General features: G+C 55.4%; 3 protein-coding genes across 4 annotated transcripts in view; all 3 read left to right on the forward strand.

Annotated features, from left to right (window-relative positions):
• The window catches only part of LOC120385031 (alpha-2-macroglobulin-like protein 1), a 144,799-nt gene that overhangs the window by 84,004 nt on the left and 33,590 nt on the right, over window positions 1–27,205 (forward strand). The gene's annotated exons all lie outside the window — the stretch shown is intronic.
• Window positions 1–27,205, forward strand: part of LOC120385032 (alpha-2-macroglobulin-like protein 1) — a 218,429-nt gene that overhangs the window by 19,102 nt on the left and 172,122 nt on the right. The window lies entirely within an intron of this gene.
• LOC120385034 (alpha-2-macroglobulin-like protein 1) overlaps window positions 2,759–27,205 on the forward strand; it is a 47,329-nt gene continuing 22,882 nt past the window's right edge. For both annotated transcript variants that reach the window (XM_039504113.1, XM_039504112.1), the window contains exons 1-3: window positions 2,759–2,892; window positions 3,762–3,941; window positions 26,686–26,791. In XM_039504113.1, coding sequence (XP_039360047.1) covers window positions 2,860–2,892; window positions 3,762–3,941; window positions 26,686–26,791 — 319 coding nt within the window. In that variant the 5' untranslated portion in view covers window positions 2,759–2,859. The remainder of the gene's footprint in view (window positions 2,893–3,761; window positions 3,942–26,685; window positions 26,792–27,205) is intronic.

Raw genomic sequence — 27,205 nt, forward strand, 5'->3', positions numbered from 1 at the left:
GTGCTGCAGAGTGCAGCTGTCTGGGAGCTGACCTTGTCTGTGAAGACAGAGGCAAAAAAAGCATTGAGTGCACTAGCTTTCTCCACATCCTCTGTCACTAGGTTCCCCCCTCATTCAGCAAGGGGCCCACACTTTCCTTGACTTTCTTCTTGTTGCTAACATACCTGAAGAAACCCTTCTTGTTACTCCTAACATCTCCGGCTACCTGCAACTCCAAGTGTGATTTGGCCTTCCTAATTTCACACCTGCATGCCTGAGCAATACTTTTATACTCCTCCCTGGTTATTTGTCAAATCTTCCACTTCTTGTAAGCTGTTTTTTTGTGTTTAAGACGAGCAAGGATTTCACTGTTAAGCCAAGCTGGTCGCCTGCCATATTTACTTTTCTTCCTACACATCGGGATGGTTTGTTTCTGCAACCTCAATAAGGTTTCTTTAAAATACAGCCAGCTTTCCTCGACTCCTTTCCCCGTCATGTTATTCTCCCAGGGGACCTTGCCCATCAGTTCCCTGAGGGAGTCGAAGTCTGCTTTTCTGAAGTCCAGGGTCTCTGTTCTACTGCTCTCCTTTCTTCCTTGTGTCAGGATCCTGAACTCCACCATCTCATGGTCACTGCCTCCCAGGTTCCCATCCACTATTGCTTCCCCTACTATTTCTTCCCTATTTGTGAGCAGCAGGTCAAGAAGAGCTTTTCCCCTAATTGGTTCCTCCAGCACTTGCACCAGGAAATTGTCCCCTACACTTTCCAGAAACTTCCTGGATTGTCTGTGCACTGCTGTATTGCTCTCCCAGCAGATATCGGGGTGATTAAAGTCACCCATGAGAACCAGGGCCTGTGATCTAGCAACTTCTGTTAGTTGCTGGAAGAAAGCCTCGTCCACCTCATCCCCCTGGTCTGGTGGTCTGTAGCAGACTCCCACAACGACATTACCCTTGTTGTTCATACTTCTAAATTTAATCCAGAGACTCTCAGGTTTTTCTGCAGTTTCATACTGGAGCTCTGAGCAGTCATACTGCTCTCTTACATACAGCGCAACTCCACCACCTTTTCTGCCCTGCCTGTCCTTCCTGAACAGTTTATATCCATCCATGACAGTACTCCAATCATGTGAGTCATCCCACCAAGTCTCTGTTATTCCAATTATGTCATAATTCCTTGACTGTGCCAGGACTTCTAGTTCTCCCTGCTTGTTCCCCAGGCTTCTTGCATTTGTGTATAGGCATGTAAGATAACTCACTGATCGTCCTGGTGACCCAGTATGGGGCAGGAGCCCTCCCCTCTTGCACTCACCTACTTGTGCTTTCTCCCGATATCCCACTTCCCCACTTACCTCGGGGCTTTGGTCTCCTTCCCCCAGGTGAACCTAGTTTAAAGCCCTCCTCACTAGGTTAGCCAGCCTGGTTAGCCAGTCGTTCAGTCCTTTGTTCAGAGCTTCGTTTGTAGAAAGTTACTCCAGAGGGAAGAAGCAGGAATGGAGACAAAATGGAGAAGATGCAGCTGCCCTTTATATTCCTTTTGCCATGCGGCTGGTACTTCCTTTGTCCCAAACACAAGCTGCCCAGCACGTGGCATGGAAAAGCCTTAGAGTTCTCTGTCCACCAGCCTGCCCCTACGTGCCTTGCTGGCTCCTAAGCAGTATCCCCTAGTTCCTGTCAATGGGGTCACTGTCAGGCTGATGACCCATGATGGGCCATCGAACAGGCTCGGCAGAGCTGATGCCAGTCTGTCTGGGGGTGTCACCCAGAACCACAGCCTGAGTTTTGAAATCCAGATGTACCATACAGACCTAGAGCACACTACAAAGGTGACACAAAGATAGAAACAAGATCCTCATACTTGGCAAATCGCACCATTTCCACAGACTCCTTCCATGGCATCTCTGGCCAGATTCCCTGCAATTTTATAATGTTGGTATCAACAATACCATAAAGTGTCTCCCAGACTCCACACAGCGTCACACAGCTCAGTGACTCCCGTCTCCTACTCCGCAGGTCGTGGCCAAGGGAGCCATCGCCAGGATCCTCCACAAGGGGCTGGACCTCAGGGAGGGGGCTGGTAAGTGGCGGGGGAGGGGTCTGTGCAGATAGGGGGTGCCCAGGGGTGACTGAGGATTGAGCCCCCTGAGCAGGGGCCGGGCTGGGGGAGGGGGCTCTGCTGGCTGGGCCTGACTTCCCCTGGGTGTTTCCCACCATCCCTAGGGCTGAAGGGCTCCTTCTCGGTGGAGCTGCCCATCGGCGCTGACCTGGCGCCCGCTGCCAAGGTGCTGGGTTACACGGTGCTGCCCGATGGCGAGATGGCTGCTGACCGCGCACGGCTGCAACTGGCCAAGTGCCTCCCGAACAAGGTGAGCCTGGGGCTCGGGGCAGAGGAGCCTCTGGGTGGGGGAATCGCTCCCTGCCCCATAACAGGAGCCCTGAGCAGGGGCATGGCTGGGTGCCCCCGGCCCCTCCCTTCCCAGCCTCACAGCAGCGCCAGGGTCGTTGCACCCCCATCCACCTCAATCACTCTGGGGTGTCTATGAATAACTGCAGCTCCCTGAGCCGTCCCACGGGGGCGCTGAATGAGCCTGGGCTGCCTCAACCCCCCACCCCCCGCAGCAACCCCCAAAGCCCCCGCCCGTCAGCCAGCCAGGCCTGGGCCGGAGTGACACTCGGTGCCTGCCCCCCCCCGCCCCCGCCCGGGCCTGTCTCCCCCTGCCCCGGGGGTCTCTCCCCTCCCCTGTGACGCCCGGTGGCGCACCCGGTGAAGCTGGCCTTCTCGCAGGACCGGGCCCTGCCGGGCTCAGAGCTCCAGCTGCAGGTGCAGGCTGCCCCCGGGTCCCTGTGCGCCGTCCGCGCCGTGGATCAGAGTGTGCTGCTCATGAAGCCCGAGGCCGAGCTCAGCGTTGACACGGTGAGTCCAGAGCAGCTCGGCCGCTCGCCCGACCCCTCCCGACGAGTCCTTCCCCCTCACAGGGAGGGCGATGCACGGCCGCTGGGGGACACCCCTCGAGGCCACCTCTCCCAGTCTGAGGGCTGCTCCAATGGCACTTGTCACCCCCTAACTTTGGGGGGTCCCAGCTTGCCTTGCCTGTTCTCCCATCAGCCCTTGCAGTGCCCCCCTTCCTGAACCCCTCCCCCCAGCTCCGGCTGGGAACATGGAGCTCGGAGCTGAGATAATGGCTGGGGTAACCGGAGCTCGGTCTCCAGGGCAGAGCTGGTCCCCAGGGGCAGGAGCAGGTGAATTTCCTGCCCCCATGTACAGCAGGGGACAACTGGACAGGTGCATTGTGGGAGTTGTCCCTGCCCGGTTGACGATATGGAATCGCACTCAGCCCATGGCTGTCGCCTGCTGTCCAGGGGCTCATGGGCTCTGCACATGGCTAGTGGAGCCTCCCAAGCCCCGGGGGGCAGCAGGAGACGGGACTCGCTGGGCCGGGGGCTTAGTCACCTATCCCTGTGAGCCGTGGCCCCGGGGCCAGCCATTTGCTGCCCCACGGCGAGAAGGGGCAGCTGCCCTCCCCCTGCCGCATGTTCTCCCAGGGCGTTGGGAGCCGCGGGTCCCTCTCCTAGGGCTGTGGGGGGAGGTGCAGGCACAGATACCCACGTGGGGGATGGGGATGGGTGCTGGGCAGGGTAGGGGGAGGTGTCTTGGCTAGAGATGAGGCTGGGGCGAGAGCGGAGGTTGTGGGGTGATGTGTTAGTGGGAGGAGGGGCAGGAGCTGGCTCTGGGGTAGCTCGTGTCTTGGTTTCACGGCTGATGTCGTGTGTGTTTGTCTTTAGGTCTATAACCTGCTCCCGGATTTTCCCCAAGGAGACTATCCCGACGCAGTGCGAGAGCTGGAGTCATGTGGTCCTTCGAGTCTAGTTCCTCACTGCCACGGCTTAGGTCCCAGGTGGAGGTGTCGCAGAGGGACTAGCAGCCGAACTCCCACACTGGCTAACGCCTACAGCCTGTTTAAGGTAGGGTTGGGCCTGGTCAGACCTCACATTCCTTTGTAGCCTGAAAGGACTAAACTGGCTCCGATGTGCCCAGACCTGCTGGCATCCAGGGGCGAATCCCAGCAAACTCAGGCCTGGGATACACCTCCCCAGCCACCTTCAGACACGGCCCAGGCCCTGGGACAGATCCCCGGTGTATCCAGGGAGCAGGAACACCCCATCCTGCCCCACTCCTGGGCACAGGGATATTACCTGCGGGGCTGGCAGCACCACCTCCACTTACAGTTCTCTGGCACTTCCCGTTATAAGTTTTCAGTTCATGTAACTTTGTCAGACTGAAATGTTTGGGCCTGAAATTTCCCCAGTCGAGGGTTGGCCTCAAGCTGAACTTTCTGAGGCGTTTCAGCTAACACAGCTCAGCAGTTGCTCAGAAGGGGAGGTGGGGAAAAGACTCAGTTTTCCCATGATAAAATGAAGGTGTTTAATTGAGAAGCTCCCTGCCTGGGACCAGAGACTGGACCCTAGGCCAGGAAGTCGCCCTGGGGTCAGGGAGGTGCCCTTTGCTTTCCCCATGACATGCAGTCCACATTTGGCTGCATGGGAAACTCCTGGGAATGGCAGGACCCACATGCCCAGCAGAGGCTTGGAGTTTGGCAGCATTATTCTGCGAGGAATCCCTCTGCACCGCGCCTGCTCCATCCCCTCCTACGTGCCGACCGGCCTGCACGCACCTTCGTCACAGAGCGACTGAGCCTGCTCCAGCCTGGGCCACAGAGGCAGAGCAGGATTTTCCTGAAATGGTTCCTCCGGCCAGCAGGACTTGCGGTGGCCCCGGGTGTGGGAACGGAGCATCCGGAGATGGTGTCTCTGGTGCTCCCAGTGCTCCCCTGCCCGTCCCAGGCATCCTGGAGGAGGAGGAAACCACCTGAGTGAAATGTGTGGGGTGGGGGAGGGGATGGGTGCAGAGGAGGCAAGGAGGGGGTGGGGTATGGCTGCAGAGGGGGTAAGGAGGGGGTGGGCGGACAGGTGCAGAGTGGGAAAGGAGGGGGTGGAGGATGGGTGCAGAGGGAGTAAGGAGGGGGTGGGAGGACAGGTGCAGAGTGGGACAGGAGGGGTGGGGTATGGCTGCAGAGGGGGTAAGGAGGGGGTGGGCGGACAGGTGCAGAGTGGGAAAGGAGGGGGTGGAGGATGGGTGCAGAGGGGGTAAGGAAGGGGTGGGGGGATGGCACTTTGCCCCACCAGGGGGAGGGATGGATGATGTCCTCCCAAAGCCCTCAGGCTGGGAGTCAGGAGACAGGGGCTCTGTCCCAGCTGGAAGCCACCTGAGTGAAATGTGCAAAGGGGGCAAGGAGTGGGTGGGGGGATGGGTGCAGAGGGGTAAGGAGGGGGATGGGTGCTGTCAGGGTTCCTCTCCACTCCAAACTCTGGGGTACAGATGTGGGGACCTGCATGAAAGTCTCCCTAAGCTTATTTCTACCAGCTTAGGTTCAAACCTTCCCCAAGGCACAAATCCTTCCTTCACCTCGGACGGTATTGCTGCCACCACCAAGTGAGTTAGTACTTGGGAAGGGAGTTAGTATCTGGGAGTGGTGGCAGCAAAACCAGATCTAAGCTGGTAATTCAGTTTAGGGGAGCACATGCAGGTCCCCATATCTGTTCTCTAAAGTTCAGAGTGGGAAAGGAACCTTGACACCCGTCTACAGCACCACAGAAGTTCCCACGCTCATCTTGGGACTGACAATCTCCCGGGCCCCCAAAACGCCCTTCTTGGCACCGTTCCCATTCCCCGGTGGCTGGGAAGAAGCAAGCCCTGGGAGGACCCCCTGTTAGGTCAGTAGCAGTTGTTCTGGCCCCAACCGAGCAAGCCTCGAACCAGGCCTCTAAGGGACCGTGCAAGTGGAAGAGATCACATTACCTTCCACCCCGGATACCTTCGAGGCCACCAGAGGGCTCATTGAACCGATGGCTCCGGTGCCCCCGGTCCCAGCACCGGCTCCGACCCAAGTTCCGATACCATCCAAAGGTAAACTGGCGATGTTCGGACTGGAAGCCCTCAGACCAGCATCTCCATGCTGTGACGAAGTGAGACTGTTCTTAATGTTTCCTCTGAATACTGTGTGGGTGCCTCAGTTTCCCCTGTGCATTTCTTAAGTCTCCAGTGTGCATAAATGGCCGACACCCTGTATCCTGGCAACAAATGGCTGGGGCCCTTCCCCCTGCACGGGAATAGCTAAAGCTGAACAAAGATCAGGTGACCTCCTGGCCCAGGAAAGAGACAAACGCCAGAAGGGAGGGGCTGGAGGAGGTTTCAGTTTGGAGCTGGCCGGGGACGGGAAGTGAGGGCAGACGGAGGTGTCTGCCTCACTGGGCCCCAGAATGGACCCGGCTGAGGGGTCCTGCTCTCTGTACCTACAAACTCTGTTTTAGACCGGGTTCCTGTCATCTAATAAACCTCTGTTTTACTGGCTGACTAAGAGTCACGTCTGACTGTGAAGTGGGAGTGCAGGACTCTCTGGCTTCCCCAGGATCCCGCCTGGGCAGACTCGCTGTGGGAAGCGCACGGAGGGGCAGAGGATGCTGAATGCTCCAAGGAGAGACTCAGGAAGGTGAAGTGGGCGAGTTTCTTGCCCTGGAGACAATCTGCTCCAAGGAGAGGAGGCTCCCAAAGTCCTGACTGGCTTTGTGGGGAGCAGTTCCAGAGCATCGCCCGGGACTCCGTGACACATGCCACTTGGCATCCCAGCGCCGTTCGAGTCCTGGCACCTCCCAGGTATCGGTCAGACTCTCAGCACTGGTCCTGCAGTCCCGACCCTTGGAACATGGTCCCGCTCGAGGTCCAGGTTCAGACCGACGCAGTGTGGAACACCGATTCCCGCGTCGACTGTCGCCATGGCACCGGCCCACGGCCTGCCACCAATCTGCTTCATAGCACCACTCTCCATTGGCGCATCGCTCCCCATCACAGCACCGCCCTCCATCGCGGCACTGCTCTCCATCGTTGCACCAGTCACAGCGGGGGGGAGGGATAGCTCAGTGGTTTGAGCATTGGCCTGCTAAACCCAGGGTTGTGAGTTCAATCCTTGAGGAGGCCACTTAGGGATCTGGGGCAAAAAATTGGTCCTGCTAGTGAAGGCAGGGGGCTGGACTCGATGACCTTTCAAGGTCCCTTCCAGTTCTAGGAGATTGGTATATCTCCAATTATTACTAGAGCGGCACCACTCTCCGTCATCGCACCGCTCTCTGTCACGGCACCGATCATCAGCTCAACACCAGTTTCCATCACGGCACCGCTCATCAACACAGCACCACTCCTCATCGCGGCACCACTCTACGCCGCAGCACCAGTCACGGTCGCAACCAGCCTCTCGACGCCAATCCCCACATGACCCTCGCCTACCAAGGGACTCGGTGCCCCCTTTGCTGCATTCGCGCACCTCCCCTCCTTGGCCGTCACGATCTCAGTCTCCTTCCGGAAGGTCGGGGAGAGCTTCAGGGGTTTCGGACATCCCCTAGTCGGGCCCGGGAAGCCTTGGTTAAGACTCCCCAGCACCCAACTGGCAGCCCCAGTGGCAATTTTGGACCCCCTGGGCCCATCATCAGGCCCAGGACGCCCCCCCCCAGTTGCCCGGCCATTGTCATGCTCGAATGCCTGATCTCCTGAGGTGACCATCAGCCACCTTCCTCCAGACCCAGACCAACCCGTGGAGTCAGCACCTGCGGTAGGAGCTACACCAGGCGCCCAAGAGGAGCTGCCCGTGGCTGACCAAGAGACTATCTCCGCACCGGCTCTTCCGGTGGAGTCATCTTCATCCTCCCCTGATGAGGCTGTGGCTGGCACGTCCACGTCTGGTCCACCTCCGATGGACTTTAAGGTCCTTCAGGAACTGCTAAGGCACTCGGCTCTTAATATGAACCTCCAAGTTGAGGAGGTTGTGGAGGAGGAGGACCCGATAGTGGACATTTTAGGCCCGGAAGGGCCTTCCAGGGTGGCCCTTCCCATGAATAAAATTATTCAAAACAATGCCAAGACTCTCTGGCAAACCCCGGCCTCCATCCCTCCCACAGCTAAAGGGGTAGAAAGAAAGTGCTTTGTCCCAACCAGGGGTTATGAATACCTTTTCACCCACCCTCCCTCATGCTCACTTGTGCTGGACGCAGTGAACGCCAAAGAAAGAGAAGGCCAACAGGGGCCTGTTCCCAAATCGAAGGATGTTAAACGGCTGGACATTTTGGGGAGAAAGGTTTATTCTACTGGGGTCTCCCGCTGCGGCTCGCTAACCAGCCGGCAATCCTCAGTAGGTACAATTTTAACTCTTGATCTGTGGTCCTCAAATTCCAAGATCTCCCAACAGAGGCTCGTCGAACTGAGGAACATTGCTGAGGAGGGTAAATTGGTTGCTCGGACTTCCTCCAAGGTTCCTCGATGCGGACGCGGCTGTGCATATCCTGGCGTTGGGAATTGCTATGCGGCGGAACGCCTGCCTCCAGTCTTTGGGGTTCCCGCCTGAGGTTCAGCACACCATCCAGGACCTCCCCTTCGACGGTCAGGGCCTGTTTGCAGAGCAAACCGATTCCCGTTTACATACCTTAACAGACACAAGAAACACTATTAAATCCTTAGGTATTCATACCTCAGCTAACCAAAGGAAGCCATTTAAACCCCAGGCCACCCAGCAACGCCTCTTCCCATCTAGACCCAGGCAGGACTTTTCTCGTCAAAGAAATAGATACTCTCGATGCAGACCCTCTTGTCCCCCTTACAGACAGGGTCAAGGACGGTCCAAGCCACCCCTGAGCCCCAAAGCGCCCGTTTTGAAGGTGCGCCCGAGGACGGACTACCCAGCTCTCCCCCCGGACAATTATCCCTTCCTGAACCATCTATCCCGTTTCTACCATGCCTGGTCTCATATTAAATCGGACGGTTGGGTCCTCCACACGGTGCAGATGGGATATTCTATCCATTTCCATTCCATCCCACCCTCCCACTCCCCTTCCCCGTCTCTCTTCAGGGACCTTTCTCATGAGCAACTCCTCGACCAGGAGGTTCAATCCCTCCTTGCCCTGGGGGCAGTGGAGGAAGTTCCTCAGGAGTTCAGGGGCAAGGGATTCTACCCCCGCTATTTCCTTGTCCCCACGGCAAAGGGAGGCCTAAGACCCATTCTGGACCTCAGGAGCTCAACAAGTACATCGTCAACATGAAGTTCCGTATGGTCTCTTTAACCACTATCATTCCCTCACTGGATCCAGGAGACTGGTATGCCGCACTCAATATGAAAGACACGTACTTTCACACTTCGATTACTCTGACGCCCAGAGGTTTCCTCTGTTTCATGGTGGGCAAGACACGCTGTCAGTTCACAGCCCTCCAGTATGGCTTGTGCACAGCCCTTGCGTCTTTACCAAGTGCATGGCGGTCATGGCAGCTTTTCTTCGCCGACACCATGTGCACATCTTTCCATACCTCGACGACTGGCTTATACGGGGACGGTCTCACCAACATGTCCAGTCTCAGGTACAAATTATGCTATAGCAGGCATAATTACCAGCCTTTCCAAGTTTCTCACCACCACAGCAAGGCAGTGCCTCAGGTTGCTGCTGTACCTACGTGGTGCAGCACGCCAGGCTAAGACTCAGGCCTCTACAGACATGGTTGGCGTCAGCCTACCGACTGGTACGCGACAGTCTAGAAATGGTCCTCACGGTCCTCACGGTCCCGAAGTGCACACTCGACTCCCTGCGATGGTGGCTGAATCCTCGGATGGTGGGTGCTGGGGTCCCGTTCCATCCTCCTCAACCCACCTTGACTCTGGTTACAGACGCATCTGCCCTGGGTTGGGGGGCCCACCTCGGCGGCCTGTCAACACAGGGCATATGGAATGAAAGTGAGCTGTTGTTGCACATCAACATCAGAGAGCTGAGCGCGATCCACCTTGCGTGCCAAGCCTTTCTTCCCCACTTGCGGGGCCACTGCGTAGCAGTCCTAACAGACAACACCACGGCCATGTTCTACCTGAACAAGCAAGGCAGAGCCCAGTCATTGCCACTCTGCCAAGAAGCCCTCCTTCTGTGGGACTTCTGCTTAGCCCACTCCATCAACCTTCAGGCCTCGTACCTGCCGGGTGTCCAGAACGTCCTGGCGGACAGCTTGAGCAGGCGTTTTCTTACACACGAATGGTCGATACGTCCAGATATCATTCCATTTTCCATACCTGGGGGTTTACCTGAGTTGACTTGTTCGCTTTGCGGACCAACAGGAAGTGCCCAGCTTTCTGTTTCTTCCAGGGTCACAGTCCGGGCTCGAGAGCGGACACCTTCCAGATCACGTGGTCAGGCACAATTGCTTTATGCCTTCCCACCGTTCCCGCTGGTCCACAAGGTGCTCCTCAAGGTCCGCCGGGACAAGGCAGATGTCATACTGGTAGCCAGGGGCGGCTCTAGAAAGTAGGCTGCCCCAAGCAGCGCGGAGCGCTGCGCCGCCCTTCCCCGGTCCCGCGGCGGGTCCCCTCTTTCCGCGGCTCCGGTTGAGGTCCTGCCGGCATGCCTGCGGCAGGTCCACCGGAGCCCGGGACGAGCGGACCTGCCGCAGTCATGCCTGCGGGAGCTCAACCGAGCCGCGGAAGGGGACCCGCCGCAGTCATGCCTGCGGCAGGTCCGCTAGTCCCGGGCTCCGGTGGACCTGCCGCAGGCATGCCGGCGGGAGCTCCACCGGAGCCAAATGCCGCCCCCCCGGGAAACGGCCGCCCCAAGCGCCTGCTTGGCGTGCTGGGGTCTAGAGCCGCCCCTGCTGGTAGCTCCTGCCTGACCGTGCCAGTGTTGGTACCATGTCCTGTTGGACCTGTCAATTCAGACTCCCCTACGTTTCCCTCTCAGCTCTGACCTCATCTCTCAGAACCACAGTCATCTCCTGCACCCGGACCTTCAGTCGCTCCACCTCACGGCCTGGAGGATCCGTGGCTGAACCTGGCTGAACGCACCTGTTCGGACTCGGTAAGGTGGATGCTTCTCGAAAGTCACAAGCTTACCTAGTGTCGACTAGGCTTACCTATGAGGCCAAGTGGAAGAGGTTTTCCAGCTGGTGCGCTCAGTGGCAGGTGCCCCCGCTCCAGGCTCTGATTCTGTGCATCTTGGACTACCTGATGTTCTTAAAGGACCAGCACCTAGCCTTTGGATCCCTTAAGGATCACCTCGCGGTCATCTCTGCATTTCACCCAGGCGTGGCCGAGCGCTCAGTGTTTGCACACCTGGTCATGCAGCGTTTCCTCAAAGGCCTGGAGAAAATCCATCCTCCAACGAAGCCACCCGTGCCTGCATGGGACCTTAACTTGGTCCTCTCCTGCCTTATGGGCCCTCCTTTCGAACCGCTGGCCTCCTGCTCACTTCTCTATCTCTCCTGGAAGGTTGCCTTCCTAGTGGCCATCACTTCTGCACGTCAAGTGTCCGAACTACGGGCTCTCACATGTGAACCGCCCTATACTGTTTTTCATAAAGATAAAGTTCAACTAAGACATCACCCGGCCTTTCTGCCAAAAGTGGTGTCCCGCTTTCATGTGAGCCAGGATATCTTCCTACCGGTTTTCTAAACCAAAACCACATGCTGACCTTCGGGAACAGCGTCTCCATTCTCTGGACATCAGAAGGGCACTTGCCTTCTATATAGACTGAACAAAGCCCTTCTGTAAAACAACCCAGTTGTTTGTCGCCATCGTGGAACGGATGAAAGGCACCCTGGTCTCCTCTCAGTGAATATCATCGTGGATCACCGGGTGTATTCATGCTTGCTACAACTTGGCAAATGTCCCTCTGCCTGCTGTCACGGCTCACTCCACGAGAGCTCAGGCGTCGTCAGCTGCCTTTCTGGCACACATTCCTCTCCAGGAAATCTGCAGGGCTGCCACATGGGCCTCGGTTCACACCTTCACGTCCCACTATGCCATCTTCCAGCACTCTCGGGATGATGCAGCTTTTGGCAGAGCAATCCTCCAATCTGCGGTTCTTCTTCGAGTGATTGCTTCTATGCATTCCATTGTAGGTGTGCGCGCCGCGCGTGCACGGTTCTTCGGAACATTTTTACCCTAGCAACTCCGGCGGGCCGGCTGGCGCCCCCTGGAGTGGCGCCGCCATGGCGGCTGATATATACACCAGCCGGCCCGTCCGCTCCTCAGTTCCTTCTTTCCGCCCGTGACGGCTAGTAGGAACAGTGGAGTGCTCCCTTACCTCCACAGCCCTAGCGTTTCTCCATAGTTTAGTGTATATAGTTGTTAGTATTTCGTTAAAGTTTCTTGTTATAGTTGTTTAGTTAGTTGTATAGTGTAATAGTTAGGGAATTAGAGGGGTTAGCCCTCTTCTTCCGCCCCGGTGTGGGCTTATGCCCGGAGCACCGGGATTCAAGCCCTGCGTGGCTTGCCAGCGGCCGATGCCAGTGAGTGACCCGCACGACTCCTGCCTCCGCTGCCTCGGAGAGTCGCACAGGACAGATAAGTGCCCCATTTATGTGGCTTTTAAGCCTCGTACGAGGAAGGAGCGGGACTCTCATTTAAAACAGCTCCTTATGGAGTCGGCTCTCCAACCGCCGGCACCAGCTCCTTCGGCACCGAAACCGGCCTCCGTGAGCAGCGCACCGGCAGCACCGAGCCGCTCCGGTACCGACATGTCTCAGCACCCTGCTCCGAAGACCCGGCACCGCTCGCTCTCCCCGAGGAAAAAGCAAAAGGTGCCGAAGACGGCCACTGCGAAACAGCAGCAAAAGCCGTTAGTCCAGCCGCCACCGACCAAAACGGTACAGGCTGAGACAGTGCACCAGAAGTGCACCGGGCCGTCAAGTCCGGCGCCGCAAGGGCCGTCGAGTCCGGCACCGCCCAGCTCCCCGGTGCCGACCGAGGAGGAGCTGAGGCTCCCGTCCACGCCGGAGGCGTTTGCGACGGCGAGGGAGCTGATCGACCTCACTGCTGATACGGGCCATCAGCTTCCGGCACCGCCGGTGCGGACAGTGAAGTCCATCGGAAAGCCACTGATGATGCGCCCTTCTTCTCCTGGCGGCCGAGGTGATCGGAGCACCATGATCCGCTCTCGCTCCCGTTCTCCCTCTAGACGGCGGTCGCCAACGCACCGGGGCCCAACCGCACGACGGTCAACGTCGAGATGCCGCTCCCCATCTCGTCACCGGTCGCAGTCCCGGTACCGCTCGCAATCGCGGTACCGGTCGCACTCCCGGCGGCGCTCTAGGTCCCGGTCACCAAGTCGCCGGCACCGCACCAGGTCCGGCTCCGGGCATCGCGGGCGATATCGAGAATCTCGCAGCCGCTCACGGCGACGTCACTCCCGATCCAGGTCTGACTCCCGGCGCCGCCGGTCGAGCTCCCGGCGCCGCAGGTCAAGCTCCCGGCACCGTCGGTCGAGCTCCCGGCACCGCGCTTCGCGCAGATCCCGTTCGCCCATCAGACCGCATGACGACCGGCACCGTCCGTCGGCACCGGAACGGCAGCTTACTCCGGCACCGGACGTCTGCCCGGGACCTGCAACGGCTCCTCCCTGGCCTTCCAGGGAGCCCTCAGTTGCTTCCCCTGAGGGCAGCGCAGTAGACTTTAGAGCAGGGTCTCTGCCGCGCGACCATGGACCCCAGCAGTGGGGATTTTGGATGCCCTGGGCTCTCCATGAACAGGGAGCTCCCCTTCCTCTGAGACAGCCGGGCTCGACGCGCTCGGTGCCGGTGGCCACGGTCAGCAGGCCACCCCTGTCTCCAACACCACAGACCGCCACTCAGGGCACGCCGTTGGGGCAGGAGACGCTGGTACCTGATCGCCCGGAGGCAGAGCAGGCACCTGAAGAGGTGCTTCCAGGTCAATCCTCGTCCTCCTCTCCCGACGAGGCGGTGGCAGGGGCATCACCATCGGAACCCCCACCGATTGACCTGAAGGCGCACCAGGACCTTCTGCAGAGGGTGGCGAAAGCCATCAACTTACCCGTCGAAGAGGTCCAGGAGGTGGATGACCCCATCACGGATGTCGTGGGAGCTGACGCCCCCGTGAGAGTGGCGCTACCGTTCATCCGCACGATTCAGTGGAACAATGCCGCTATTTGGCAGTCGCCATCCTCCATCCCTCCCACGGCACGCGGCGTGGAGAGGAAGTATTCCGTGCCACCTAAGGGGTATGAGTACCTTTACGTGCACCCCACGCCGGACTCCTTAGTGGTGCAATCTGTGAACGACCGGGAGCGTAATGGACAGCAGGCAGCTGCGCCCAAGTCTAAGGAGTCCAAACGCATGGACTTGCTGGGATGCAAAATTTACTCGGCGGGCGGCCTACAACTTCGCATCGCGAATCAAATGGCCTTGCTATCCAGGTACACGTTTAACATCCTGGGATGCCTGGGGAAGTTCACGGAGCTAACCCCACAAGACTCCCGCCGGGAATTCTCGGCCCTCCTAGAAGAGGGCAAGCTGGCCTCCAGGACCTTGATTAAGGCAGCGGTCGACTCAGCGGACTCGGGGGCCAGGACTGTGGCGTCCGGTGTAACCATGCGACGCATTGCGTGGCTGCAGTCGTCCACTTTGCCACCGGAGGTACAATATACCCTCCAGGACCTCCCCTTTGAAATGCAGGGCCTGTTCTCCGAGAAAACGGACACACGTATTCAGACCCTGAAAGACGGACGAGTGGCTATCCGCACGTTGGGGATGCATACTCCGGCCACTCAGAGGCGTCCCTTCCGACAGCAGCCCTATCGGCCCGGGCCACAGGCCAGGTCCCGGCCATTTAATAACCGCAGGGCCCCATTCCGCCGCAGACCATCAGGCGGGCGGCGTAACCAGTCCCAAGGCTCGTCCAAGGCCCCCCAAGGTCCCAAGACGGCCTTTTGATGGGACGCCCGAGGACGGCGCACCACTCTCACCCCAGGATCCATCCCCTTTGTTTTCAAGTCATCTTTCCCGCTTCCTTCAGGCGTGGTGTTCGGTAACATCAGACAGCTGGGTGCTCAACACCGTGCAGCACGGATACCGCCTACAGTTTATTTCGCCCCCTCCATCCCACCCTCCTTCCCCGTCCCTCTTCAGGGGCCCCTCTCACGAGCAAGTCCTCTTACAGGAGGTCCAGACTCTGTTGAGCGTGGGTGCCATCGAGGAGGTGCCCCCCTGCAGGCGGGGCAGGGGATTCTACTCCAGGTATTTTCTCATCCCCAAGGCGAAAGGAGGTCTTCGTCCCATCTTAGACCTCAGGGAGCTAAACAGATACCTCTGCAAGCTCAAGTTTCGAATGGTAACCTTGGGGACCATTATCCCTTCCTTGGATCCAGGAGACTGGTTTGCCGCCCTCGACATGAAGGACGCTTACTTTCATGTGGCGATTTACCCCCCCCCCCACAGACGCTACCTGCGCTTTCTGGTCAACCAGACCCACTACCAGTTTGCGGTGTTACCCTTCGGCCTCTCCACCGCGCCGAGGGTATTCACCAAGTGCATGGCGGTCGTGGCCGCAGCCCTCCGTCGTCGCCGAATCCACGTGTACCCGTACCTCGACGACTGGCTAATTCGTGGTCGCAGTCAAGCCCTGGTATCGGCTCAGGTGTCCGAGATACTGCATCTGTTTCGGTCTCTCGGCCTGCTTGTCAACGCCGACAAATCCCACTTAGTTCCGACACAAAGAGTGGAATTCATAGGAGCCGACTCGACTCCACTCTGGCCAGAGCCTGTCTCCCTCGGGATCGGCACGAGACGTTGGCCTCCCTGATACGGTCGCTGCAGGCCTTTCCAACGACAACAGTGCGGTGCTGCCTGCGTCTCCTAGGCCACATGGCGGCGTGTACGTTTGTGACCGTGCACGCAAGGCTGAGGCTTCGTCCGTTCCAGCTGTGGCTGGCATCGGTGTACCGCCCGCAGCGCGATCCACTGGAGATGGTGGTGGTGGTGCCAAGTTCCGCTCTCCGGTCGCTCACCTGGTGGCTGGATCCGGAGACGGTCTGCGCAGGGGTTCCCTTCCGCCCTCCTCGGCCGTCGATCACCCTGACCACGGACGCATCGGCCCTTGGATGGGGAGCGCACATGGCAGACCTACACACCCAGGGCCTCTGGTCGGCCCAGGAGCTCTCCCTCCATATCAACGTTCGGGAGTTGAGAGCGATCCGTCTGGCGTGTCTCGCTTTTCTGCCTCACCTTCGGGACCGCTGTGTAGCGGTGTACACGGACAACACCACAGCCATGTTCTATGTCAACAAACAGGGCGGAGCTCGATCCTCCCCGCTTTGCAAGGAGGCGATGCTCCTCTGGGATCTTTGCGTAACCCACTCGATTCGCCTCGAAGCGTTTTTTCTACCAGGAGTGCAGAACACATTGGCCGACCGTCTGAGCAGGTCCTTCGCCTCCCACGAGTGGTCCCTTCGCCCAGATGTAGCTTACACAATCTTCCAGAGGTGGGGGTTTCCCCAGATAGACCTCTTCGCCTCCCGGGCCAACAGGAAGTGCCACAGCTTCTGCTCCTTCCAAGGTCAAGCTCCAGGCTCCCTCTCGGATGCGTTTCTCCTGCCGTGGACAGAGTCCCTCCTTTACGCGTTCCCTCCGTTCCCGCTCGTCCACCGAGTGCTGCTCAAGCTTCGGAGAGACAGGGCTCGCGTAATACTCGTCGCTCCGGCCTGGCCGAGACAACATTGGTACACCATGCTGCTCGAGCTGTCGGTTCGGGATCCAATTCCCCTCCCGCAATGGCCGGACCTCATCACTCAGGACCTCGGCAGGCTTTGTCACCCGAACCTGCAGTCCCTGCATCTTACAGCTTGGTTCCTGAGTGGTTGACCGAGGCAGAGAGAGGATGTTCGGTGGCGGTGCAACAGGTTCTGCTGGAGAGCAGAAAGCCTTCCACGCGCTCTACTTACCTCGCGAAGTGGAAACGCTTTGCGCTATGGTGTGACCAGCAAAGTCTCAACCCCTTCTCCGCCCCCATCCAGACCGTCCTCAATTACCTCTGGTACCTTAAAGGTCAAGGTCTCGCGATCTCATCCCTCAGGGTGCACCTGGCGGCTCTGTCGGCCTTTCGACCCGCTATAGGAGGCCGCTCCATCTTCTCCAACCCAATCGTAGCCCGCTTCCTCAAGGGGTTAGACCGTCTCTACCCTCACGTGCATCCTCCTGCTCCGATGTGGGATCTCAACCTGGTTCTCGCCCAGCTGATGGGCCCACCCTTCGAGCCCTTAGCCTCGTGCTCTCTGCTCTATCTCACCTGGAAGATGGCCTTTCTCATGGCAGTTACATCCGCCAGGCGAGTCTCGGAACTCTGCGCTCTGACGGTCGGTCCCCCGTATACCGTCTTCCATAAGGACAAGGTGCAGCTTCGACCACACCCGGCCTTCCTCCCCAAGGTGGTCTCAGCCTTTCACCTCAACCAGGAGATCTTTCTCCCGGTCTTCTTCCCGAAACCGCACGCCTCACCTGGTGAGCAGCAGCTCCACACCCTGGACGTCCGCAGGGTCCTCGCTTTCTATATTGACCGGACGAAGGCCTTCCGGCGTTCGACCCAGCTGTTTGTAGCGATCGCAGACCGCATGAAAGGCGAGCCGGTTTCTTCACAGCGGATTTCCTCCTGGGTGACGGCCTGCATACGAACATGCTACGAGCTTGCTCGCGTCCCCCCGTGCCGACTCACCGCACACTTGACGAGGGCGCACGCCTCGTCGGCAGCCTTCCTGGCCCATGTTCCCATCCAGGACATTTGTAGAGCGGCCACATGGTCTTCAGTCCACACCTTCGCTTCCCACTACGCGTTGGTGCAACAATCTCGAGACGACGCAGCCTTCGGCTCTGCGGTATTACACTCCGCCACGTCTCATTCCGACCCCACCGCCTAGGTAAGGCTTGGGAATCACCTACAATGGAATGCATAGGAGCAATCACTCGAAGAAGAAAAGACGGTTACTCACCGTAGTAACTGGTGTTCTTCGAGATGTGTTGCTCCTATCCATTCCAGACCCGCCCTCCTTCCCCACTGTCGGAATAGCCGGCAAGAAGGAACTGAGGAGCGGACGGGCTGGCTGGGCTATATATCAGTCGCCATGGCGGCGCCACTCCAGGGGGCGCCAGCCGGCCCGCCGGAGTTGCTAGGGTAAAAATGTTCCGAAGAACCGTGCACGTGCGGCGCGCACACCTACAATGGAATGGATAGGAGCAACACATCTCGAAGAACACCAGTTACTACGGTGAGTAACCGTCTTTTCCTTGACTCCAACCCCACTTCTGAGGTAAGGCTTGGGAGTCACCTAACTGGAATGGATATGAGCAATCACTCGAAGAAGAAAAAACGGTTTCTTACCTTTCTTCTTGTTGTTCTTCGAGATGTGTTGCTCATATCTATTCCATTCCCACCCACCTTCCTCTCTGTCAGAGTAGCCGGCAAGAAGGAACTGAATGGGGGTTGGGCCGGCAGGGGCTTATATGGATCGCCATATCAGCGCCACTCCAGGGGGCTCCCCAGCCAGCCTGACGGGTAGCTGCTAGGGTAAAAGTTTCCGACATCCATGCACGTGGCGCACACACACACCTAACTGGAATAGATATGAGCAACACATCTCGAAGAACAACAGTTACAGAAAGGTAAGTAACCGTTTTTTTGCATGAGGAAAGACAGATCTTCCACCATTCCAATTAGGAGTCTATCAGAGTCCGACCGCGGTGCAGTTCCTACTGTTGCCACCAGGGTGCTGCGCACCGAAGCGCTCGGCACTGCGTCTTGGCACGGTGCTGGAGGTTGAGGGCTAAGAGCTGCCTCCGTGAGGAGCTGTCGCAGATGAAAGTCCCGCTCCTTTTTAGTCCGGGACCGGAAACCTTTGCAGATCCTGCACTTCTCAGTCTGATGAGATTTCCCCCAGACACTTTAGGCAAGAGTCATGGGGGTCACCCATTGGCATGGGCTTGGAGCAGGACGCGCAGGGTTTAAAGCCTGGAGCCCAAGCTGCCGATGGGGAGGAGGGAAGATCCCTACTAACCCACTAGAACTATTTACACTATAACTATATAAAAACTCTGTAACTATAAACTATTAACAAGCTATTAACACTGTTGAGAGGAAAAACGCTAGGGAGAGTGGAGAGCAGCAAAGCCGAACTCCACAGTTCCAATGACCATCATGGGTGGTAAGAAGGAACTGAGGGGGCGCTGGGTCAGCTGGGGTATATATCCGGCGCCATAAAGGCGCCACTCCAGGGGGCTCCACAGCCAACCCACTGGGTGTTGCCAGGGTAAATTTTCTCCAACGAGCGTGCACGCGGCACGCACACACCTAATTGGAATGGATATGAGCAACACATCTCGAAGAACAACAGCTACAAAGGTGAGTAACTATCTTTTTCTTTTGAACCTCACTTTCCGTCATCGTAGCCTTCCTGTGTTCAGCCTAGCCTAACCCGAGAGCTAGAAAGAAAAAAAATAAACCCAACTTGTGAATTCCCTTGTTATAACTTAACTCCTCTGCCTCCAGGCAAAGAAAAAAACTCCAGCTGCTCTCTGCTTTAAAAAAAAAAAAAGTCCTTAAAAAAACCAAAAGCTCCCTGGTTTTCAATCAGCCAAAAGAAACAATGTTTTTAAAATCCTGAGGTCCGTGTTTCTGGTTCAAAATGATCCCATGGTGCTGCCACCATGTCAGGGTTCCCTCCCCACTCTGAACTCTGGGGTACAGATGTGGGGACCCGCATGAAAGACCCCCTAAGCTAATTTCTACCAACTTAGGTTCAAACCTTCCCCAAGGCACAAATAAGAACATAAGAACACAAGAAAGGCCGTACTGGGTCAGACCAAAGGTCCATCTAGCCCAGTATCTGTCTACCGACAGTGGCCAATGCCAGGTGCCCCAGAGGGAGTGAACCTAACAGGCAATGATCAAGTGATCTCTCTCCTGCCATCCATCTCCATCCTCGGACGAACAAAGGCTAGGGACACCATTCTTACCCATCCTGGCTAATAGCCATTTATGGACTTCACCACCATGAATTTATCCAGTCCCCTTTTAAACATTGTTATAGTCCTAGCCTTCACAACCTCCTCAGGTAAGGAGTTCCACAAGTTGACTGTGTGCTGCGTGAAGAAGAACTTCCTTTTATTTGTTTTAAACCTGCTGCCTATTAATTTCATTTGGTGACCCCTAGTTCTTGTATTATGGGAATAAGTAAATAACTTTTCCTTATCCACTTTCTCAACATCACTCATGATTTTATATACCTCTATCATGTCCCCCCTTAGTTTTCTCTTTTCCAAACTGAAGAGTCCTAGCCTCTTTAATCTTTCCTCGTATGGGACCCTCTCTAAACCCCTAATCATTTTAGTTGCTCTTTTCTGAACCTTTTCTAGTGCTAGAATATCTTTTTTGAGGTGAGGAGACCACATCTGTACACAGTATTCGAGATGTGGGCATACCATGGATTTATATAAGGGCAATAATATATTCTCAGTCTTATTCTCTATCCCCTTTTTAATGATTCCTAACATCCTGTTTGCTTTTTTGACCGCCTCTGCACACTGCGTGGACATCTCTAGAGAACTATCCATGATGATGCCAAGATCTTTTTCCTGACTCGTTGTAGCTAAATTAGCCCCCATCATGTTGTATGTATAGTTGGGGTTATTTTTTCCAATGTGCATTACTTTACATTTATCCACATTAAATTTCATTTGCCATTTTGTTGCCCAATCACTTAGTTTTGTGAGATCTTTTTGAAGTTCTTCACAATCTGCTTTGGTCTTAACTATCTTGAGTAGTTTAGTATCATCTGCAAACTTTGCCACCTCACTGTTTACCCCTTTCTCCAGATCATTTATGAATAAATAGAATAGGATTGGTCCTAGGACTGACCCTTGGGGAACACCACTAGTTACCCCTCTCCATTCTGAGAATTTACCATTAATTCCTACCCTTTGTTCCCTGTCCTTTAACCAGTTCTCAATCCATGAAAGGACCTTCCCTTTTATCCCATGACAGCTTAATTTACGTAAGAGCCTTTGGTGAGGGACCTTGTCAAAGGCTTTCTGGAAATCTAAGTACACTATGTCCACCGGATCCCCCTTGTTGACATGTTTGTTGACCCCTTCAAAGAACTCTAATAGATTAGTAAGACACGATTTCCCTTTACAGAAACCATGTTGACTATTGCTCAAGAGTTTATGTTTTTCTATGTGTCTGACAATTTTATTCTTTACTATTGTTTCAACTAATTTGCCCGGTACCGACGTTAGACTTACCGGTCTGTAATTGCCGGGATCACCCCTAGAGCCCTTTTTAAATATTGGCGTTACATTAGCTAACTTCCAGTCATTGGGTACCGAAGCCGATTTAAAGGACACGTTACAAACCTTAGTTAATAGTTCTGCAACTTCACATTTGAGTTCTTTCAGAACTCTTGGGTGAATGCCATCTGGTCCCGGTGACTTGTTAAGGTTGAGTTTATCAATTAATTCCAAAACCTCCTCTAGTGATACTTCAATCTGTGACAGTTCCTCAGATTTGTCACCAAAAAAAGCCAGCTCAGGTTTGGGAATCTCCCTAACATCCTCAGCCGTGAAGACTGAAGCAAAGAATCCATTTAGTTTCTCCGCAATGACTTTATCATCTTTAAGCACTCCTTTTGTGTTTTCATCGTCAAGGGGCCCCACTGGTTGTTTAGCAGGCTTCCTGCTTCTGATGTACTTAAAAAACATTTTGTTATTACCTTTGGAGTTTTTGGCTAGCCGTTCTTCAAACTCCTCTTTGGCTTTTCTTATTACACTCTTGCACTTAAGTTGGCAGTGTTTGTGCTCCTTTCTATTTGCCTCACTAGGATTTGACTTCCACTTTTTAAAGGAAGTCTTTTTAGCTCTCACTGCTTCTTTTACACGGTTGTTAAGCCACGGTGGCTCTTTTTTAGTTCTTTTACTGTGTTTCTTAATTTGGGGTATACATTGAAGTTGGGCCTCTATTATGGTGTCTTTAAAAAGGGCCCACGCAACTTGCAGGGATTTCACTTTAGTCACTGTACCTTTTAACTTTTGTCTAACTAACCCCTCATTTTTGTATAGTTCCCCTTTTGAAATTAAAGGCCACAGTGTTGGGCAGTTGAGGTGTTCTTCCCACCACAGGGATGTTGAATGCTATTGTATTATGGTCACTATTTCCAAGCGGTCCTGCTATAGTTACCTCTTGGACCAGCTCCTGCGCTCCACTCAGGATTAAATCTAGAGTCGCCTCTCCCCTTGTGGGTTCCCGTACCAGCTGCTCCATGAAGCAGTCATTTAAAGTATCGAGAAATTTTATCTCTGCATTTCGTCCTGAAGTGAAATGTTCCCAGTCAATATGGGGATAATTGAAATCCCCCACTATTATTGGGTTCTTAATTTTGATAGCCTCTCTAATTTCCCTTAGCATTTCATCATCACTATTACTGTCCTGGTCAGGTGGTTGATAATAGATCCCTACTGTTATATTTTTACTAGAGCATGAAATTTCTATCCATAGAGACTCTATGGAACCTGTGGATTCGCTTAAAATTTTTACTTCATTTGAATCTACACTTTCTTTAACATATAGTGCCACTCCTCCCCCTGCATGGCCTGTTCTGTCCTTCCGATATATTTTGTACCCCGGAATGATTGTGTCCCATTGATTGCTCTCAGTCCACCAGGTTTCTGTGATGCCTATTATATCTATATCCTCCTTTATCACAAGGCACTCCAGTTCACCCATCTTATTATTTAGACTTCTGGCATTTGTGTACAAGCACTTTAAAAACTTGTCCCTGTTTATTAGCCTGCCTTTTTCTGATGTGCCAGATTCTTTTTTATGTGACTGTTTATCATCTGATCCAGCCCTTACATTATACTTCTCATTCATCTGCTCCTGACTATAACCTGGAGATTCTCTATCATCAGACTCTCCCCTAAGAGAAGTCTGTGTCCGATCCACACGCTCCTCTGCAGCAGACGGCTTTCCCCCATCTCCTAGTTTAAAAACTGCTCTATAACCTTTTTAATGTTTAGTGCCAGCAGTCTGGTTCCACTTTGGTTTAGGTGGAGCCCATCCCTCCTGTATAGGCTCCTCCCATCCCAGAAGTTTCCCCAGTTCCTAATGAACGTGAACCCCTCCTCTCTACACCATCGTCTCATCCACACATTGAGACTCTGAAGCTCTGCCTGCCTACCTGGCCCTGCGCGTGGAACTGGGAGCATTTCTGAGAATGCCACCATAGAGGTCCTGGATTTCAGTCTCTTCCCTAGCAGCCTAAATTTGGCTTCCAGGACATCTCTCCTACCTTTCCCTATGTCATTGGTACCTACATGTACCACGACCACCGGCTCCTCCCCAGCACTACACATAAGTCTATCTAGATGCCTCGAGAGATCCGCAACCTTCGCACCAGGCAGGCAAGTCACCATATGGTTCTCCCGGTCATCACAGACCCAGCTATCTACATTTCTAATAATCGAATCTCCCATTATTAACACCTGCCTTTTCCTAGAAACTGGAGTTCCCTCCCCCGGAGAGGCAACCTCAGTGCGAGAGGCAACCCCAGAACCATCTGGAAGGAGGGTCCCAACTACGGGAAAGTTTCCCTCTGCTCCCATTGACTGCTCTACTTCCCTGGGACCTTCTTCCTCCTCAACAGCACAGGTGCTGTCTAAGCGGAGGTGGGACAATTCTACAGTGTCCCGGAAAGCCTCATCAACATACCTCTCTGCCTCTCTCAGCTCCTTCAGTTCCGCCACCCTGGCCTCCAAAGTCCGTACATGGTCTCTGAGGGCCAGGAGCTCCTTGCACCGACTGCACACATACGCCACCCGCCCACAGGGCAGGTAATCATACATGCAACAGTCGGTGCAATAAACTGGATAGCCCCCACTCTGCTGCTGGGCTTCTGCCTGCATTGTATCCTAGTTAGTGAAAGGGTGGTTTACAGAAGGGAGTTTTGGAATGTGGTTTGGTTTATAGGTTTTAGGGGGGGGCCTCGGGGACGGGGTTAGGGCTGGCGAGGGGCTCCCACTCCCTTCCCACTCCCCTTTTAAACTCCCTTGCGAAACTCCCTGTTAGCAGCCCCTGGTTGCAAAGCTCCCTGGTCGCTTGTGCACGGCTTTATAAAGCCCTGGCCTGTGTGAATGCCCCGCCCACTGATTAAGGCTCAGCTTAATCCTTCCTTGTCCTTGGACAGTATTGCTGTGAGTTAGACAAAGATTCAGGAAAAGGACCACTTGGAGTTCCTGTTTCCCCACAATATCCCCCCTTTCCTGGGGAGGCTTGACAATAATCTACCAACCAATAGGTTAACCAAGTGAGCACAGACCAACCCTTGGGTTTTTAGGACACTAAAAACCAATCAGGTTTTTAAAAGAAAAACTTTATTATAAAGAAAAAAGGTAAAAGAAGCACCTCTGTAAAATCAGGATGGAAGGTAATTTTACAGGGTAATAAAAAGAGTTAAAACACAGAGGATTCCCCTCTAGGCTCAACTTCAAACTTAGGAAAACCAGGAATAAACCTCCCTCTTAGCATAGGGAAAATTCACAAGCTAAAACAAAAGATAATCCAATGCATTTCCTTGCTATTACTTACAATTTTTGTAATCTTAGATGCTTATTTCAGGTAGGGTTTTAGGAGATTTTTTTTCCTGCCCTGGTCCCTCTCCCCACAGATTTGAAAGTATCTTCTTCCCTTATTGGTCCTTTTGGTCAGGTTCCAAGCAGGTTATTTGAGCTTCTTAACCCCTTACAGGTAAAGGAGGAATTTTATGCTACCCTTAGCTGTATGTTTATGACGGGTGCGGAGGGTGATGGCATCTTGCCCCGCCAGAGGGAGGGATGGACGACATCCTCCCAAAGCCCTCAGGGGGCCCTGGAGTCAGGAGACCGGGGCTCTGTCCCAGCTGGGGGCTGCTCTGAGTGTTGGCAGCCTCCGCAAGGCCTGGAATCCCAGTCAGATGGCCATAGTGGAATGGGCTAGGACCTGCCCTCCCCCTGCCAGCGCCTATCCAGTGGGCGTACTGCCCATGGCACCCAGCATCGCGCGCACCGCGGCATCTCGGGGCTGCCCAGTGGCCAAGTCACTCCCCAGAACTGTTCCCAGGTGGGCGGGGGCTGGGTTCTGGGTACCAGGGGACCAGACAGATGCTGCCGTGGGCGGGTGCTGCACATTGCAGGGGGGCGGCAGATCTGCTCGAGCGGAGGTTGAGTGTCGCCGGCTGATTAAAGAGGAGTGTCTGAGTGCTCTGACATCCACAGCCTGGCCTGAGATTTGCTGTGCCTCATGGCAGGGCCGGGTGGGGCTAGTGGGCCACATGTGGGGTCATTTGAGCAGGGGGGGGCCAAGATTCAGCCCCCCCTCATGAAACGGGTTTACATGACCACCTGGTTCTCATCATGCTGTTTGCTCTGATGGGGAGGGGTGACCTGAACGGAGGCCCCAGAGAGTGGGAGGCGCATGTGCAGCCAGGCTGGGGCTCCACCTGTGGAGCCAGCGGGTTTGCAGGCAGTCTGGTGTCACAATGCCCGAGGGGCACTGGGGGACATGCTGTGGCCCGTGAATCTCCCACAGGCTGTGAGTTCAGGCCCCACCCGGGGCAGGTTTTGGAGGCTGCGGGTTCCGCCTGTTGCCTCCACTCTGCAGCGGCTCCGTTTGGCAGTTTTGCCCGTGACCAAAATCTGGGGTTGAGGGCGACGTTTTCAAGGGCTGTAAGAGCCATGCGTTCCTTCAGACGGTTGCCAAGGAAACGAGCATCGAGCAGAGGGAAGGGCAAAGCCTCCAGCACCCGGTTAGGAGAATCCCAGCAGGCTCCTCAGAGCTGGACTGAGGCAGACTGGATCCTTTGAGGTTCACGGGCCCCTCTCCTGCCCCAGCTGCACCCAGCGCAGTGAGCACAGCCGCAGCCTCACAGCAATTCCCATCATGTCCCACAGCCAAGGGCCCCTTCTCAGTCATTCATCCCGTCCACTGCCCAAGGTGCCACCTCCGGCACCTTCCCCGTGGGCAGTGCCAGCTCCTGGGCAAAGCTGAGGCTGGGCTGGGGTGGCACCTCCCTTAACTCTTCATTGCCTGGTGTTCAGCGGGGCAGGATGAGGTGCTTGCCCCAGTCCAGAGGGGCAGGGGCACCGCTGGGCAACCTTCAATCTGCGCCCAGGACATTTGGGGGCGTTTAACAGACAGTCACACATGCCCCTGCCCCCGAGAGCTCCCAGGCTGACCGGCAAAGGGAGGGAGGTGACTAGAGAGGAGACGGGACCTGCCCACGTCACCCAGCAGGTGGGCCGTGAAGGGAGGAACAGAACCCAAGTGTCCTGCCTCCCAGCCCAGTGTCCCAGCCTCCGGCCCGTGCTGCCTGTCATGGGGCACAGTGAGGAGTCCTGGGATCCAGCTGCCGGAACCGTCAGCAGGAGAACGGCCCGACAGTGTGATGTGTGAGGCTGGAATCGTCTCCTGGATGAGGCCCCCTCGCTTGGGACTTTTAGTACTAAAACCAAACCCCCAGGAAGAAGTGCTGTAAGGATCAGCCCTGCCCTGGCCCCGGGGGACGAGGGGGTGGAGAGATGAGCCGATGGGTCTTTCCCCTCCCTGTGCTCTGTGGCTCAGTGCCTCAGTTTCCCCATATGTAAAATACTGGTTCCGCCCCTTTGCAAAGCAGTTGCAGGGTGCTGGGCAGCAGCCGAGTCTCTGTGAATTCTGCTCCTGTGTTGCTTTGTTGCTGTGTGACCTTGGGCAGTAACAACAGGCATCACACCACCTCTGGTGCTTTCGCTGCTCTTGATGCTTTTACCTCCATCTTCCTTCTCTCCCAGGATGCAGCTTTGAAAATTCTCACCAACACCAATGCCAAGCAGCCCTGTGAACATGGACTCTCAAAAGACTTGTATTATGACATGGAAAACGCATACGAACTGGAAGGTCAGTGGGCCAAAAGAAATATGAGGATTGGGCCAAAAGAAATATGATGAGGTTCAACAAGGACAAGTGCAGAGTCCTGCACTTAGGACGGAAGAATCCCATGCACTGCTACAGACTAGGGACCGAATGGCTTGGTAGCAGTTCTGCAGAAAAGGACCTAGGGGTTACGGTGGACGAAAAGCTGAATATGAGTCAACAGTGTGCCCTTGTTGCCAAGAAGGCTAATGGCATTTTGGGTTGTATAAGTAGGGGCATTTCCAGCAGATCAAGGGATGTGATCATCCCCCTCTACTCAGCACTGGTGAGGCCTCATTTGGAGTACTGTGTCCAATTTTGGGCCCCACACTACAAGAAGGATGTGGATAAATTGGAGGGAGTCCAGTGGAGGGCAACAAAAATGATTAGGGGGCTGGA

The sequence above is a fragment of the Mauremys reevesii genome, linkage group 17, assembly GCF_016161935.1.
Source record: "Mauremys reevesii isolate NIE-2019 linkage group 17, ASM1616193v1, whole genome shotgun sequence".
In the NCBI taxonomy this organism is placed as follows: Eukaryota; Metazoa; Chordata; order Testudines; family Geoemydidae; genus Mauremys; species Mauremys reevesii.